Source organism: Marmota monax, unplaced genomic scaffold (assembly GCF_021218885.2).
Source record: "Marmota monax isolate L192 unplaced genomic scaffold, Marmota_monax_Labrador192_F-V1.1 WCK01_AAM20220418_F8-fsc00011, whole genome shotgun sequence".
Taxonomy (NCBI): domain Eukaryota; kingdom Metazoa; phylum Chordata; class Mammalia; order Rodentia; family Sciuridae; genus Marmota; species Marmota monax.
Genome location: NW_026693082.1, coordinates 25,571,732 through 25,587,267, shown reverse-complemented (window position 1 = coordinate 25,587,267; position 15,536 = coordinate 25,571,732). Strand labels below are relative to the sequence as shown.

Here is a 15,536-nt window from a genome sequence, read left to right as displayed (position 1 = left end):
TCCTGAGAACTTGATTTAAGGAGTCCCTTCCTTGGCTCCCATTGCCCTCACATGACTTCAATTTATTCCCCTCATAGGACTTCTCACTGTCTGGTGTTATCTTGTTTTCTCATTTATGTGTTTATTGTCTATTTCCTCCCACAATATGCAAATTATGAAACAGTAACTGATGAATAAAAGTTTAGGAAGAGCAAAAAGGGAATGGAATGGATAACTCAAGGGAGGAATGAGAGTGCCATTTTTTTTCCCCTCAGAAACAAGAGCAAGGAGAGAAGAAGGGAGCAGAAACATCAGAGAATTTGAGTGGAATTTAGTATGAAATCCAGTAAATTGTTTTCCCATCAGTCTTTACATGGCTAAATTGGTTGTGGGAATAGCAGCAAACTTCTTAATTTTACCCTGCCAGCAGATTCTGCAAGATATGTTACGTGCATAGAATGAAGAAAATCCTTTTCCTATTTTTTTTTTCTCTTTGGATCTACTAGGCTAAGCAAATAGAAGAACTGGCCCATATCATGTATGCCAAAATTGCTTTGGGAACTGTGAAGATTTTTTTAAAATTGTTGATGGACTTTTACTTTATTTATTAATTAATTTATATGTGGTGCTGAGAATTGAACCCAGTGCCTCACACATGCCAGGCAAGCACTCTACCACTGAGCCACAACCCCAGCCCTGTGAGGGTTTTTATAGAAACTATTGCAGCTATAATTTAATGCTGATTCGAATTGAGGTACACCCTGTCTGAAATACCAGGAACGAACAATTGGTGGAAGTCCATGATACCTTTAGCTTTAGCTTTCTTTTTGAGAAACATCGAATTCATATTTACACAGCATTTAAAAAAATCATAAGCTTTGAATGACTAAGCATTGAATTCACATAACCTTGTTGTGAAAGAGATTATAATAATGTTATAACTCCATTTTCTGTTGAAAGGTGGAAATAAGATTTTTCTCCAGAGTAAACAGGAAGTCAGTAATAAAATTACAGCAACTGGTTAATCTAGGCCTTCTGATTGTGCATACATTACATCTTTTATATACTCTAAGGTTTGGGGCTCACAACTACCAGCAGCACAACTGGTGTTTTATTTTTCATTATCTGACCGCCCTCCTTACCCTCACTCTATATAAGCTACCAAGGTATGCATGCATAGTGCGTGAAAGTGAGGAAAATATTCATTATGAATAATTTATAATTACTCACTTCCCAGTGTTTAGGATTGTAGGTTTCTTTTGTGCTACTGTGCTTCCCTGGAAGATGTGGAGGCGGGATGTTGGGGATCCATCATGGGAAATGGGAGAAGTTGGTAGTGGTGGAAGGCAGCAAAGTACAAATGATGAACCAGCATGAGCTGGCCGATTTAGAGAAGAGGGAGAGTCACAATGAATAAGGGTGAAGATTTGGCAGGTACCACAGTAAATGGAAACAATGATTTGTAGTGACTAAGGCTGGATGAGGCCCACAGAAAATTTTCATAACAGATAAATATTCCTTGTCTCTAAGATATTTACAGTTAGTACTATGCTTTTCTCCATTTTGTTTAAAATTTTTGTTGTCATTTTGAAACTGGCCTTGAGGAAAGGCACAGTGGCTTTGAGCTGGCTGATGTATATTATAGAAAAATGTCCTGTAAGGTCTGGGGATGACGTGACTAGAGCACTGGAGCTTTAGCTTGTCTCAGTTTTAACCCTTTATTAATAATTAGATTATTACAGAGGATGTAGATAAATTGAGAGCCAGAGAATTTTCAGAAATTAACAATGCCACAGTAATAGGTACTGTGGGTAGGTACTGTGGAAGTGGTTGGGTTTGAGGATACTGTGAGCAAGGACTTCTTTGTATTTGCTGGCTGTTAGGCAGTCCTCAGGTACAACTCAGTCATATTCCCTAAAAGTCCTTCTTGACTTCTTCCTCTCTAATAGCTGGAGTGCCTATTTTCAGTAGAGAAGACATAGGCCTTCTGGATTCTACTTTTTATAATAGTCTCTTCCCTATTTTAAAAGACTCCTATGATGCCTACTTTCTCCCATTTCCAACCAACTCAGACGAGAGAGAAGAAAAATCAAATACCAGCTCAGCACTCATTATGACCTATTAAATGCAATTAAGCATCAATCACTCTATAGTTTCATAAATATGCACAAGTTACCATCCAAGATATGTATTTATGTATTTAATATTTAGATATGCCTTAATACTAAAGTAACGTTGTAGATGCAGTTATTCGTGTTACAAATGTATATCTGTATTTGTCTAGACACAAACATTACTATCATTATGCTCTTTTATTTATTGTAGAAAGTATCCCTGAATTCGAAGATCCTGAGTTTGAATCCTGTTTCTATTATTATAATTATGTTATTATTATTCACATGGCTTGTAAGAAGGGAACCAAGGGAAAAGAAGAGGTAGATCTGGAAGATTCATGGCCCCATAAAACCATCATAATTCCCACTGAAAATGGTAGGTGCTCTAAATGGCTGGGAATATTTTTCTGAAGTTTCTTTCACATCAAGTTGCTCACTTCAAGGCCTGCCCATGTGTCCTCACATAGGCGTGACCATTTTCTAGATCTGCACTGAAAAGAGAAGGCCCCTCTTAAGAGTCTAAATAGGGCGGGGAAGGGAAGGAAAACAAATTTGTCCTACATGCAGGTTCTATTATGTGAAGAGCACGGTTTAAGTTGCTGAGAGAGGAGAAATGTAAAAATATCTGACTCGGGAATAGCCTACGTTATCTTGGGCCAGAAGCGCAATTCAAGCCAGTGTTTTAGGGTTTATGGTGCATGATAAGCCCTAGGCACTCAGTTCTGGTGACAGCAGCCTTACGCCAATCAGCCCCAGTCCTTTGCCCTCTCGCCCCCGCCTCCCAGAGCGCTTCGGGATGCTGCGCTCTGCGCGTGCGCCCAGCCCCCGGCGTCCCCGCCCGCTTCAGCTCCAGGGGGGCGGGCCCTAGCTGCCATCTTGCAGCGCGCGGGAGCGCTCGTCAGAAACTGTGGCCAGAGTTAGCAAAAGCGTGTCCTGCATAGATTCTTTCCTTTGCCAGTCTGCCAAGCAGCCCCGCCCTGGCTGCCCAGCCCCGAGTCTAGGCTAATGCAGTAACCCGTCTCTTGCGGCCCTACTCAAAGCAGCGACTAGTTCTAGTGCCTACCCCTGGGGAAAGAGACGCCGGACAGCCAGTCTCACCGCCGGCCGCGATGCCAAACGTGCAGCTGCCGCCCAAGGAGAGCAACCTCTTCAAACGCATTTTGGTGAGCGGCCAGAGGGCCCAAGGGCTCCTGCGGTGGGCGGGCGGTGGCGGCGGTGGTGCGGGCCGGGCTCGGTCTCCGCTGCGCTCTTTGTTTACCTCAGAACCCTCGGAGCCCGACTTCCCCGCCCCGCGGGCGACGAGGCCGCCCGGGCCGCTCTGCGCTCCGGCCCTCCTTCTGCAGCGGTGCGGCTCGCCTCGCCTCGCCCCTGCCGCGCGCTTTCCAGAAACTTCCCGCAGTCCGGGGACAGCGTTGGTCCCCGGGTCCTCTGCGGCGCCTGGATCCTCCCCTGTTTGTTTCCCTGGTCTCCCCCCCTCCCGGGATTGTTCCTGGGTGCTTAGTATTTACTCGATGACACTGCACCCCAATACCTGTCAAAGTGGGAGCGGTCAGCTGGTGGGTGGGAACCCTGATTGATTAAGGTTATGGGAAAATTAAGCCCAACTCTCTTTGGGAGAGTGTTTTCTTGTTTGTAATGTACTGTACTTACCCTTGTTGAGAAGTGAATAGGTGACTCGAACTGCACTTTTAAGTTGTCAGAAACTGGAACAGCTGTTTGCTTTTAACTCGTAAAACCAACTGGTTTTGCACTTGAGAGCATTTATTTTTGTTTCCGAGCAGAAACTTGAACAATGACTCGATAATGACACCGCTGCTAAGCCGACAAGGGGTTTTCCTTGGGCTGTGTGCCCGCGTCCCTGGGTCCTTCACAGTTTTGCAGGTTGCGTCCTTACAGGGAGGAGGGGAGCCTTTGCTTTTCTCAATAGACCCTGGAGAGACAGTACCTGAAACTAATGTTGTTAATTGATAGCTGTCTTTCGTAGTCTTGTCTTTTTATCTGAAATCAAGTTGTGTAGTTGAGGAACAAGCGTTTAGATTTTAAGGGTGAATATGTATTGAAAGCATGTGTTGGCTAAATAGCGGTTAAGCTGTTGCTTGACTTGACTATAAATAAAATACTAATTATAGAATATTTCCACATATTATCACCGACTGATAAAAATTCATAGATATTCAAAGCCAATAAAAACAACAGTCTTTAAAATGTTAAGAATGATATATAATAGATGGGAAGAAAATTTTAAATCTTAATTTTATATGAGCTTAGTGTTGAGCAAACCATCAGAGACAAGTATAAAAACATAAAAATACTAATGATTAAAGCATGACTGATTGCTTCATTGGGCTTCGTATGTTTATTACTTTTGTTTTTCTTATACCCTTCTATTTTATTCATTGTGAAATTGGAGGAATGAATTTCTTTGCCCCTTCAGGTTTTAAAAATTTTTTGTCCAGGAGATCTGAAGCATTAATAAGAGATCATCTTGGATTTAAGGCCATTTGGCATTGTTTCTAAAAGAGGATACTTCTTTTCTCTCTGTATAAGTATTTTCTAGTTCAAATCATGTATCAGCATACAGAAGAAAACATTTCCATAAGTTATTACACTTAGGTTACAAAAAGATAATGATGCTACTGAAGTAACTTTATCCCCAATAAATTGGGAAATGTTGGGGAAAACATTTTCTTAACTGGGCATATAAAATGTTTACTATAAAGTTGCATGAATTGGGGAGGATGCTGAAAAGTGAATGATTTTATCATTGCAATTGCAATAAATGTGGGTAAAATTTTGCTACAACAAATTCCATGGCAAACAAAAATTCCTATTAAGAAATTATTTTTATAAGTTTTGTTAATGTAAGCACTAACAAAGTGCTTTGCCACCAACAGTAATTTTTTTCTATTAATTATCACTATACTTAAACACGTTCATATAAATTACTCAAATGGCTTATTACATACTCTCTTTGGCTTATATCTGTCTTATTCCCTAGACTGGCTCTCAGCATTGCATTGTATTAACTTTGGAGCTATTTCATGCTCTCTTTTATGATAAGACAAATCAAACTCAGGAATGGTAAATGACCAAGTGTCTAAGGTTCTGAGTCAGGTTAATAATAAAGTTGGACCCAGAATCTGTCTTTTTTTTTTTTCTTCTATTAAGTGTGCAATAAATAGTTCCTTAATGAACTTAGACTCCTTTACTAGAATACTTGGACTCCAGAGCCAAACTACCTGTATAAGAATTGTGATTTTGACCCTAGCTTGGTAAGCTCAATAACTATCTCAGATTCTTCATCTAAAATGGAGTATCATGTATCTCATAGGCTTTCAGGAACTTAAATAAAGATTAATTGAGAACTGTGCCTGATACACAGTAAATGTTCCCAGTAAAAGTGTTACTTAACACTTGGTAAGTCAGAAAAAAATATATAATATTTTTCTTTCCTTCTTCCCCAGTGGTTCCTTCTGTGTTTCCCCTCCCCACATTCTTGTCATTTGTCAGGTGAACTCCAAGTCCATCTCAGATTGTTTTTCTACAGTATTTTTAGAATAAGTAATATATTCACATGGTTGAAAATTTAGGTTTCTTTACTATCATTATATTACAGACATTTAGTTTCCTTCCTCAGAGGCAATCAAACTCAATTTAAACATTTTTTTCTATGGTAACTTTTAAAATTCACCCTACATTGAACCACTGTTGCAATGATTTAACCATGTCCTTATCTTTTGTATTTTTTAATGTGTGTTTGGGTCTTGGTTTCATTCTTGAAATAGCAAAGACTTTTAATGGAGTGTTCTAATATTTTTCTGTTATCACACGTTTTGCTTTTGAATTTTCAGTTAAATTCTGTGGCAATGTTGGTTGATAAGTTTCCTATTTGCTAAATGTCTTTTTTCTTTATCTCCTATTAAAGTAAAAATACTCAGATTCTAGAACAGTTTGGCAAAAGATTAGGTAACAAAAGTACACTTATGTTTTAAGTGATATAAATTGCCATTTTGCTTTGATTTAGGAGGTTGTATTTATCGAACATTCCAATTTGTCTAGGTCATGAAAGTGCTATGACAAATGTTTTTATGCTAGACAAGACCACTTCTTTCTTCGAACTTAGGCGATAGTGGGAAACAGATAATAAATAGGCAATGAATAAAGAAAATTTTGAAATAATATAGCACTATAAAGAAAAATATATGTAGTGGTGGAAGGATAGGAGGGTAGCAAATTAGCTAGCATGATCATGTCAATGTGTGAGACTTGTATAATAAGAAATCAGCCATGGGAATATCCCAGAAAGAACATTTCAGGGGAAGGAACACAGTGTAGAAGCCTTAAAGTGGGGTTAAGCTCAACATCCTGAGTGATAGAACATCCAGTCTTTCTGAATAGCATAAGTGAGGAAGAGTGAAAGAGATGACAGGTTCTCTTGATCAGTGCATTGATCACTTAGCCTGAACTGGTAGCATTTAGGAATAAAGATGTTGCTTATGCTTGTGTTGGGCTAGTGATGGTCTTTGGAGCTAGACCAGAGTTTTCAGCTAAGTTGAACTACTTATAAACAAGTTTTTGCATTCTCAAGTTTCAGTTTCCACATTTGCAAAGTAGAAGTAATGATATCTACCTTAAGGAATTGTTATAAGAACTAAGATGGCAGAAAGACTAAAGATAAGTGCTGACGAGGATATGGAGAAGAGTAAGTACCCTTGGACATTGTTGGTGGGGATGTAAATTAGTACAGCCATCTTGGAAAACAGTATGGAGGCTCCTCACAAAATATCCAAAGGAAATGAAATTGGTGTGTCAAAGAGATATTTATCTTCGTATGCTCATTGCAGCCTTGTTCACAACAGCTAGTGAAAACAACCTAAGTGTCCATGAACTAATGAATGGATAAATAAAATGTGGTACATATTCACAATAGAGTATTATTCAGTCATTAAAAAAAAGAACAAAATCCTGACATTTTCAGCAGCATGGGTAGAAGTGGAGATAATCAAGTGAAATAAGCCAGACACAGAAAGACATATTACTTATGTGAATAATATTGAAAAAGTTGATCTTATACAAGTTGAGTAGGATGGTAGTTACCAGAGGTCAGTGGGAATTGTGGGGGCAGGGGATGAGGAATGGCTGAACAGTGGGTACCAAGTTATAATTAGAGAAGAGCAGGAAATTCTGGTATGCTGCTGTAGAGTAGGTTGACTGTAAATAATAATAATATACTGTGGATTTCAAAAAGCTAGAAGAACGGATTTTCATTCATAAGGAAATGATAAATGTTTGAGTAAGTAAATGTTTAGCCTAATTTAAGCATTTTGCAATGTATGTAGTATTTAAACATTTGATGGTATCCCATTACTATATATAATCTTTATGTATGACTTAAAATACAAATAAAGCTGGGTGTGGTAATGCATGCCTGTAATCCCAGTGGCTCAGGAGGCTAAGGCAGGAAGATCTTGAGTTCAAAGCCAGCCTTAGCAATTTAGCAAGGCCCTAAACAACTTAGCAAGACCCTGTCTCAAAATAAAATATAAAAAGGGCTGAGGATATAGCTTAATGATTAAGTGTCCCTGGATTCAATCTCTTGTACCAACAAAAAAAAAAAAAAAAGAGAGAAAGCATTAAGATATGCCAAGTTTTGTACAGATACATAGTAATAATTCAATAAATGTCATTTTTTAATGTGTGTTTTGGGTCTTAGTTTCATTCTTGAAATAGCAAAGACTTTTAATGGAGTGTTCTAATATTTTTCTGTTATCACACATGTTTTGCTTTTGAATTTTCAGTTAAATTCTGTGGCAGTATTGGTTGATAAATTTCCTAGTTACTAAATGTCTTTTTTCTTTATCTCCTATTAAAGTAAAAATACTCAGATTCTAGAACAGTTTGGCAAAGAGTAGGTAACAAAAGTACACTTCATGTTTTAAGTGATATAAATTGATTACAAGTCTTGTTTTAGACCTTATTTTGGATCTTGAATTTAGAATTTATATGATGCAGTGAAAAGGTGCTTCATTACGCATTCATTTTATAAAATAATTTTTGTTCATATTTCTTTGCAGAAATGTTATGAACAGAAGCAGTACAAAAATTGCCTCAAGTTTTGCAAGATGATTCTTTCGAACCCCAAATTTGCTGAACATGGAGGTATTGTCTGTTCAGAGATTGCCCTAGAGAAATTGATTCCAAAATCAGATAGGATACTTAAAAATGAAAGAGTACTTCCATATTCCAAGACCTTGCAGTTCTCTATTGAGTTCATTTTTAGCTATGCTTCATATAAGTCTTATTCTAGACTACTTTATTATGCTTCAGTGTTTGTAGTATCTTTAGGTGAGATGTATTGGGAAAATTGGATGAGGTAATTAACAGGCTGAATATCCCTTATCTGAAATGCTTGAGACCAGACTATTTTAGATTTCAGAGTTTTTGAGAGTTTGGAATTTTGCATAGACTACAAGTGAATATACCTTATCCAAAAATCTGAAATCTAAAAGTTGTGGAATACATGTTGAACCTATGGGTGCTCAGAAAACTTTGACTTTTGAGTTTTTTGTATTAGGGATGCTCAACCTGTTCAAGTTATAGGCCTGATTTTTGAATAGAATTTGTTTAGACCTTGATTTTCTGTATATAAAACTAGGACAATATTTATAATACAGAAGTAGTGTGAAGATAGTCATATGTGTTTTATTCTTTGGCAGATGTGCTTTTATACATCTGCTGACCTTTTATATAAATATGGTACTGTTGATCTACCATTAGATTGTGTATATTGTATTGTTTTTCTAGCACTGGTGTTTGCTTCATCCATTTTCAGTGTTTTTCAAAGGATCTGGGTAGTCAAAAAAATAGGATTCTGTGTCATAGCAAAACTAGTTGAGGTCTCTGAACAACAGAAGGAATTCTTGAAAACACTTTATTGGAAAAATAAGCTGACCCTTGCTTACTTTTGTAGTAATGTTGAAGGAAATGAATCTTCCATTTCATGGAATTTTTGAAATTTAAAACTTAGTTTCAAGCTTTTTAGCTATGGAACCTTTATCAAAATGGAGTCTCTGGAAAATATGTAAGAGAGATGAGAGATGTTTGGTTATTGGGGTCTGGGCAGCTGGATCACTGAGTTCTGAAAATTCCAAAGTCTATGGCGCTCAGTTTGAAAACTGCTGTTTTTGTCTATTCCCTTCTGTGGATTATTGAGAGATTATTTTATTCTAAACAATCCTTATTTATTAACTTGCTAACTTATTCACTCCTGTAGTCCCTATGTTCTTGAAATTCAAGCTGATGTTAATTAGCTAAGAATTAGTTGAAATTCTGTTCCAATATTGAATATATTATTTAAGTTCTGTCTCTCTCTTTATTAGGTAGATTCATTGTTTTTGTGAGATGTAAATTAGATGATGATTGGCTAGAATTGATCTCAGGGAAAGCTGTGGAATAGTGAGTTGTAATACATTTAATTCAGTAGGACCTAAGAGTCTGCTTTGTTAATTTTTTCTGTAGGATATCAACATTTTTTATAGTTTTGAAAGGACAGAAAGCACTTGAACAACTTAATTATAACCTAAGGAGTTTTTAGAAAAGGATTTGGACTAAACATTAAGAAAATACTTAAGTGTAGTTTTATTTTTTTGTATTTGTAGAAAAGTTCTGAGATTAAAAAGATGACTAGTGTAAGCATTGAAGCAGTATCAATCCTTCAGTTTTCAAATATTAAAATAGTGCTAAGAGAATAATTTGAATATTTCATGTGTAAATAGAGGTTAACATTATTTTTCAGAGACTTTGGCTATGAAAGGATTAACATTGAACTGTTTAGGAAAAAAAGAAGAAGCATATGAATTTGTTCGTAAAGGACTTCGTAATGATGTCAAGAGTCATGTCTGTATCCTTTTATAGTAATATAGTTTACTTATTTACTATTTTTTCTCTTAATTCAAACTAAAAAACCTTTTGTATGAAAACTTTTAAATCTACATAGAAGAGAATCCAGTGAAGTCTTTGTAAGCATTACTCATCTCTAATAATTACTGACATTTTGTAATTTCTAGTTTCATCAGTTTCCTACCCCTTGTTTGTTTATTGGTGTATTTTAAAGAATCCCTATAAAGTGTGTATGTGCATATTTACTTTTTAAAACAGGTTTGGCTTTGGGTGTGACTTAGTAGTAGAATACTTGTATAGCATGCATCTCCATGTGCTTAGTCTACCTAGTATCCTAAAATCATTTATGTCCAGAATGAAATTCTCACTTTCTTGTATGAGGGAACCACCATTTCTTTTTTTTAGTTGTTGATGGACCTTTATTTTATTTATTTATACGGTGCTGAGAATGCAACCCAGTGCCTCACACATGCTCTACTGCTGAGCCCGAGACCCAGCCCCAGGGACTACCAACTCTTAACAGTTCTTTTTATAACATTTAAACATTTTTTTCTTTGTAGTTGTAGATGGACAGAATGCCTTTATTTTATTTATTTTTTTTTATGTGGTGCTGAGGATCGAACCCAGTGTCTTATGCATGCTAGGCAAGTGCTGTGCTGCTGAGCCCCAACCCCAGCCCTTAACAGTTCGTTTTAAATAAATTCTTCATTTACTTCTTTCTTTTGCCCTCCTACTGCCATATAACACTTACACCCTACACCTAGATTTTTGCAGCAGTTGCAAGGACTCTGTTGAAATTGATAATGCACATTCTTTAAGGTGTGTGTATAGGCGTGTTTTTTTAAATTTTTTTTTTTTGTAGTTGTAGATGGACAGAATGCCTTTATTTTATTTGTTTATTTCTATGTAGTGCTGAGGATTGAACCCAGTGCCTCACGCATGCTAGGCAAGCACTCTGCCACTGAGCTACAGCCCCAGCCCCAGGTGTGTTTTTTTTTTTCAGCTGTGCATAACCTGGGTGTTGTAGGAGTTAAATCAGTTATCTTTAGGAGTAAGGCATAAAATTTAAGAGTACTGGAAAACAAACAAGAAACCACCCCTTCCTTCAGTGTTATTTATTTAATATCAAGAAAGACACTATATTGATTATTTGCTTGGTTTCTGTTGACGCACAGGGACATAGCTGTTACTTTACTGAAATATTTTTGTTTTAATTTTTTGGTACTGGGGATGGAACCCAGGGGTGCTCCACTACTGAGCTATAACCCTACCCCCCCATTTAATGTTGATATTCTACATATTTTATTACTTAAATTTTTAGCTATCTTGAAAAATGTATATTTTCACTGATCTAAGAAAAGAGAATGTAAATTAGGAAATTCACAAGTATCAAGGACACATGTATAGTATTTTATGATTTAAAATTATACAGAAATGTGTAGTTTTTTAAATATTCATTTATTTTAATTAGGTATATATGAAAGCGGAATGCATTTTGATTCATTGTACACAATTGCAGCACAACTTTTCATTTCTCCGATTGCCTACCCCTTTTTATTTATTATTTTGAGGCAGGATCTCTCTAAGTTGCCCTTGCTGGCTTTGATGTTGTGATTCTCTTAACTTCAGCCTCTTGAGTAGCTGGAATGATAAGCTTGTTTCACAATGCCTGGCTACTTCACTGAATCTTTACAATTGTAGTTTTCTTTAGATAGTATTCCAATATATTTTTTAAAAAAGTATTTTTAAAAAATGGATCATTGAAAATGATTTTCATTTCTTTTGCCTATGTATATTTTTATTCACAGTCTTTTTACTTAGTGCTCTTATATCTTAAATTTTGCATTACAATCTCACTTAGCAACTAATATTGAACATGAATAGACTTACTAGTGTTTTCACATATTTAGCTTAGTGTTCTTCCAAAATACTAAGTACTTATTTTCTATCCCAGTGCCTACCCCAGAGTGAAGAGAAAGGGCATGTAAGTATGATAGTTGTTGGTTTTTTTGGCTCCAAGATCTGTTAAGACTTTAATTTGTGGTCTTTATTATCACTAGTGAACTTAGTGATATTTTAGATATTTTGCATATTTTAGAATTCATTGAATGTAAACTTGTTTTAAAAGATAATTGCATTCTGGGGCCATCACTCAGTGGTAGAATGCATGTCTAGTATGTGTGAGGCATCCCTAGAACCACAAATAAATACATAAAATAAAATAAGAATTAAGCCTTTTTGAAAAAAAGATAATTGTGATTTTTGGGTAAGTAAATTTTGAGGCCACTGGGATAAAAAAAAAAGTGAGGGAATAGAGGTAGAAAAATGTAAACAACTTTTGCTAAGAAGTTTCTAAAGTTAGGTAAAAGTTGTAGAAAGTTTCAAGCACATCGAAAAATGAAGAGAATTGAATAATGATCTTCTGTGTGCCTGTCACTCAGTTTCAACAATTTAACAATTGTCAGTCAAGTTTCATCTGGTTTCATCTTCATCACCCCTCATTGTTCCCTTTACTCTGATCCTAGATCATTCTGAAACAAATCTTAGATAAAATATCATTTTGTTAACATTTTATATTCTGGTTTCTGTGAATGTCTCTATTTCCTTAACTTAATAGGTTGGCATGTATATGGGCTCCTGCAGCGTTCCGATAAGAAATATGATGAAGCTATTAAGTGTTACCGAAATGCCCTCAAGTTAGATAAAGATAATTTGCAAATTTTGAGGGATCTTTCTCTGTTGCAGATCCAAATGAGAGATCTTGAAGGTTACCGAGTAAGTACTTTAGTTTTAAATGTACGTTTTTTTAAAACCACAGATTAAATTTAAAAGGATGAGAATTCAGAATGTGGTGAGCCTAAGCCAATATTGTGTATGTTTGATTGATTAGAATCTGCAGCAGAAGGGGAAGTCAGTTGGGACCTTCCTGCAATAGTAATTATGAAACTTTATACCTGAGCATCAAATAAGGATAAATGATTTATTCATTTAATGCTTTTTTTAAAGAATGTCTCATATGTGCAAATGCTACACTTTTGTGAGTTTGACATTCAACTTTTGTAATTGAAATTAAATGTATAGATTTGTTAGTTTTATTATATGTTAGTACATATAAAATAACTTGAGAAGGATTGCTATAAGTCAGTCTTCCTGTAGTTTAGACCTCTTCAGACAATCTTCAGCTCTGCTGGGCATCTCCACATGCTTACACCACATAGTATCCTAAAATCAGTATGTCCAGAATGAAATTCTCACTTTATTATATGAAGGAACCACCAACTCTTAACAGTTCTTTTTAAATAAATTCATATACTTCTTTCTTTTGCCCTCCAACTGCCATGTAAAGCTCAGACCCAAACCTAGATTTTTGCAGCAGTTGCAAGGACTCTGTTGAATTTCATAATGCACCATTCTTTAAGGTGTGTGTGTATAGGTGTGTTTTTCTTCAGTTTGTAACCTGGGTGTGGTGGGAGTTAAATCAGTTATCTTTAGGAATTTAAGAATATTGGCAAGGCAGTGGTTGTTAAACTAAATTGTGAAATAATTTAAGAGAGTTATCGTGAAATAAGTTAAAAAGGAACTGGTGGTGAAAGCGAAAGATGTGGGGAACTTTAGTGGTATTAAATAACAAAGGTAGAAATGTCACCAAGGTAGAGCATTGGCAGGATAGGAACTGTGGTTAGAGTTTGATAGGTGGATTTATGATTTCTGAGTGGCATATGAATGTTTAGGGTGTGGTTGTGAAAGTGGTTCCCTAAAGCAGGGTGGAGAAGGAGATGATTAAAGATGAGGAAATCTTGGAACTAAAATGATAGGTTATTGGGTAGGTGACCCACATTAGTGTTGCATTTTCCCAGGCTAATGGCAGAATTTGACAGAGAATAAAACCACCCAGACTTAAGAAATGAGAGTGACAGAGAAGTAACAGTGAAAATAAGGGATAGAGTGATATAACTTAATGTCATATGTTAAAGGCAACAAGACACATATGAGGGCAGAGTCTGAGGAGTTTTGTCAAATTTCTTTTTAAGGGGCTGGGGTTGTGGCTCAGAGGTAGAGTACTCGCCTAGTATGTGTGAGGCATTGGGTTCGTTCCTCAGCACCACATAAAAATAAACGAAGATATTGTGTCCACCTGTAATAAAAAATAAATATTTAAAAAAATTTTTCTTTTTAAAATAAAGGATCTGAAGGGGATCTCTGTGTGGATGGATTCACTTGGCACTCTTTTCAACCATCTAACAACAGAGTTGTGGAAACTAAATGTGGCATTTTTCCTATTCCTTTGCAGTTAGTGTTCTTCATGTGACCTGTTTCTCCAAGCAGTGGCATTTGTCTAAAACTTGGAGAAGTGAGCTTGGAGTTATGGGTTTGTGTAGGGAGACTGAATTTCTGCTAGGGTAGATACCTCTTCTGGGCCAAACATGGTGGAATTTCTGGTGTTTTGTCCCGAAATAGTATAGGACTTGAGCTGTATTACAGTAGCATTGGGTGTATTTCTGTTGTGAGAGTCTGGTCAGTGATTGTTTCTCTGGCTTTATCCATCCTATTTTTGGACTCAAATTTAACAATGTAAATATATTGTAATTTCAGATGTTTTAAAAATATCTGTTATAATAAACTACCTTGGTTTCTCTTAGAAAATGTTTAGACAGAGGAAAATTTTGTCATATAAAGGTAAGAAAGTTTTCAGTGACAGCTTTACTCTTATTCTGGAACTGGCATTTGTTGATTCAATTCATTAGAAAGGTGTTAAAAGTATTAGATCTTTTCTTAAAGCTCTGATGAAATATAAACATTTTAGAGAAGGTTAAAAAGAGCTAAAACAACAACAACAAATTTTTTTTTGAAGGAGACAAGATACCAGCTTCTTCAGTTGCGCCCAACACAGCGTGCTTCCTGGATTGGATATGCCATTGCATACCATTTACTGAAAGATTATGATATGGCACTAAAACTACTGGAAGAATTTAGACAAACTCAGCAAGTAAGAGCTTCATTTTAATATATTTTCATACCTTCCACAACTGAAAAAGAGACTTCTAAATTGCCCTGCTCCCAAATTTGAAACCTATGGAAAAACTTGAAAAATTTTCTGACATAGTTGGAAAAATTTTAAATGTAAAATTCTTAAAACAAATAATATAAAAAGTCTTATGCTATAATGCCAACGTATCCAAATGGTAAAGAAAATATGTAAAAATGAAAACAGTTGTAGAATTGTTACTCTGTTATATATTATTTATGTGGAAAGATTTGTAGCTCAGTGGTTGAGTGCCTGCTTAGTGGGCTCAAAGCCCTGGGTTTGATCTCCAACAACCCAAACCCCAAAGCATGCATATATATGTGTATATATATGTGTGTGTATGTATATATATATGCACATATTTACATACATACAGTCATGCATTTTTTGTTTTATATATAAATGCATCCTAATATATTTGTATATAAATTAGAAAAATACAAAAGCATGTACTATATATCATTAGAGAAACGAAATGTTAACATTTTGCATAATTGCTCCAGATTTCATTAAAAAAG

The 15,536-nt window shown here is 35.9% G+C and overlaps 2 protein-coding genes across 5 annotated transcripts in view; one reads left to right on the top strand and one right to left on the bottom strand.

The window, feature by feature from the left end:
- Nucleotides 1-3,871, bottom strand: part of Mtrf1 (mitochondrial translation release factor 1) — a 48,018-nt gene extending 44,147 nt beyond the window's left edge. The window contains exon 1 of one of the 2 annotated variants that reach the window (XM_058582608.1): nucleotides 3,744-3,871. The gene's annotated coding sequence lies outside the window, so the exon portion shown is untranslated. Of the gene's footprint in view, nucleotides 1-3,156; nucleotides 3,375-3,743 lie in introns of those variants that run through there. The other variant, XM_058582607.1, reaches the window with a different exon arrangement.
- The window catches only part of Naa16 (N-alpha-acetyltransferase 16, NatA auxiliary subunit), a 56,892-nt gene continuing 44,298 nt past the window's right edge, over nucleotides 2,943-15,536 (top strand). Inside the window, exons 1-5 of one of the 3 annotated variants that reach the window (XR_006853842.2) lie at nucleotides 2,943-3,256; nucleotides 8,168-8,252; nucleotides 9,889-9,993; nucleotides 12,610-12,767; nucleotides 14,845-14,979. Coding sequence is in view for 2 of the 3 variants with exons in the window: in XM_046454188.1 (XP_046310144.1) it covers nucleotides 3,203-3,256; nucleotides 8,168-8,252; nucleotides 9,889-9,993; nucleotides 12,610-12,767; nucleotides 14,845-14,979 (537 nt within the window). In the remaining variant the exon portion in view is untranslated. The remainder of the gene's footprint in view (nucleotides 3,257-8,167; nucleotides 8,253-9,888; nucleotides 9,994-12,609; nucleotides 12,768-14,844; nucleotides 14,980-15,536) is intronic. The other 2 variants (XM_046454188.1, XM_058582606.1) reach the window with 2 other exon arrangements.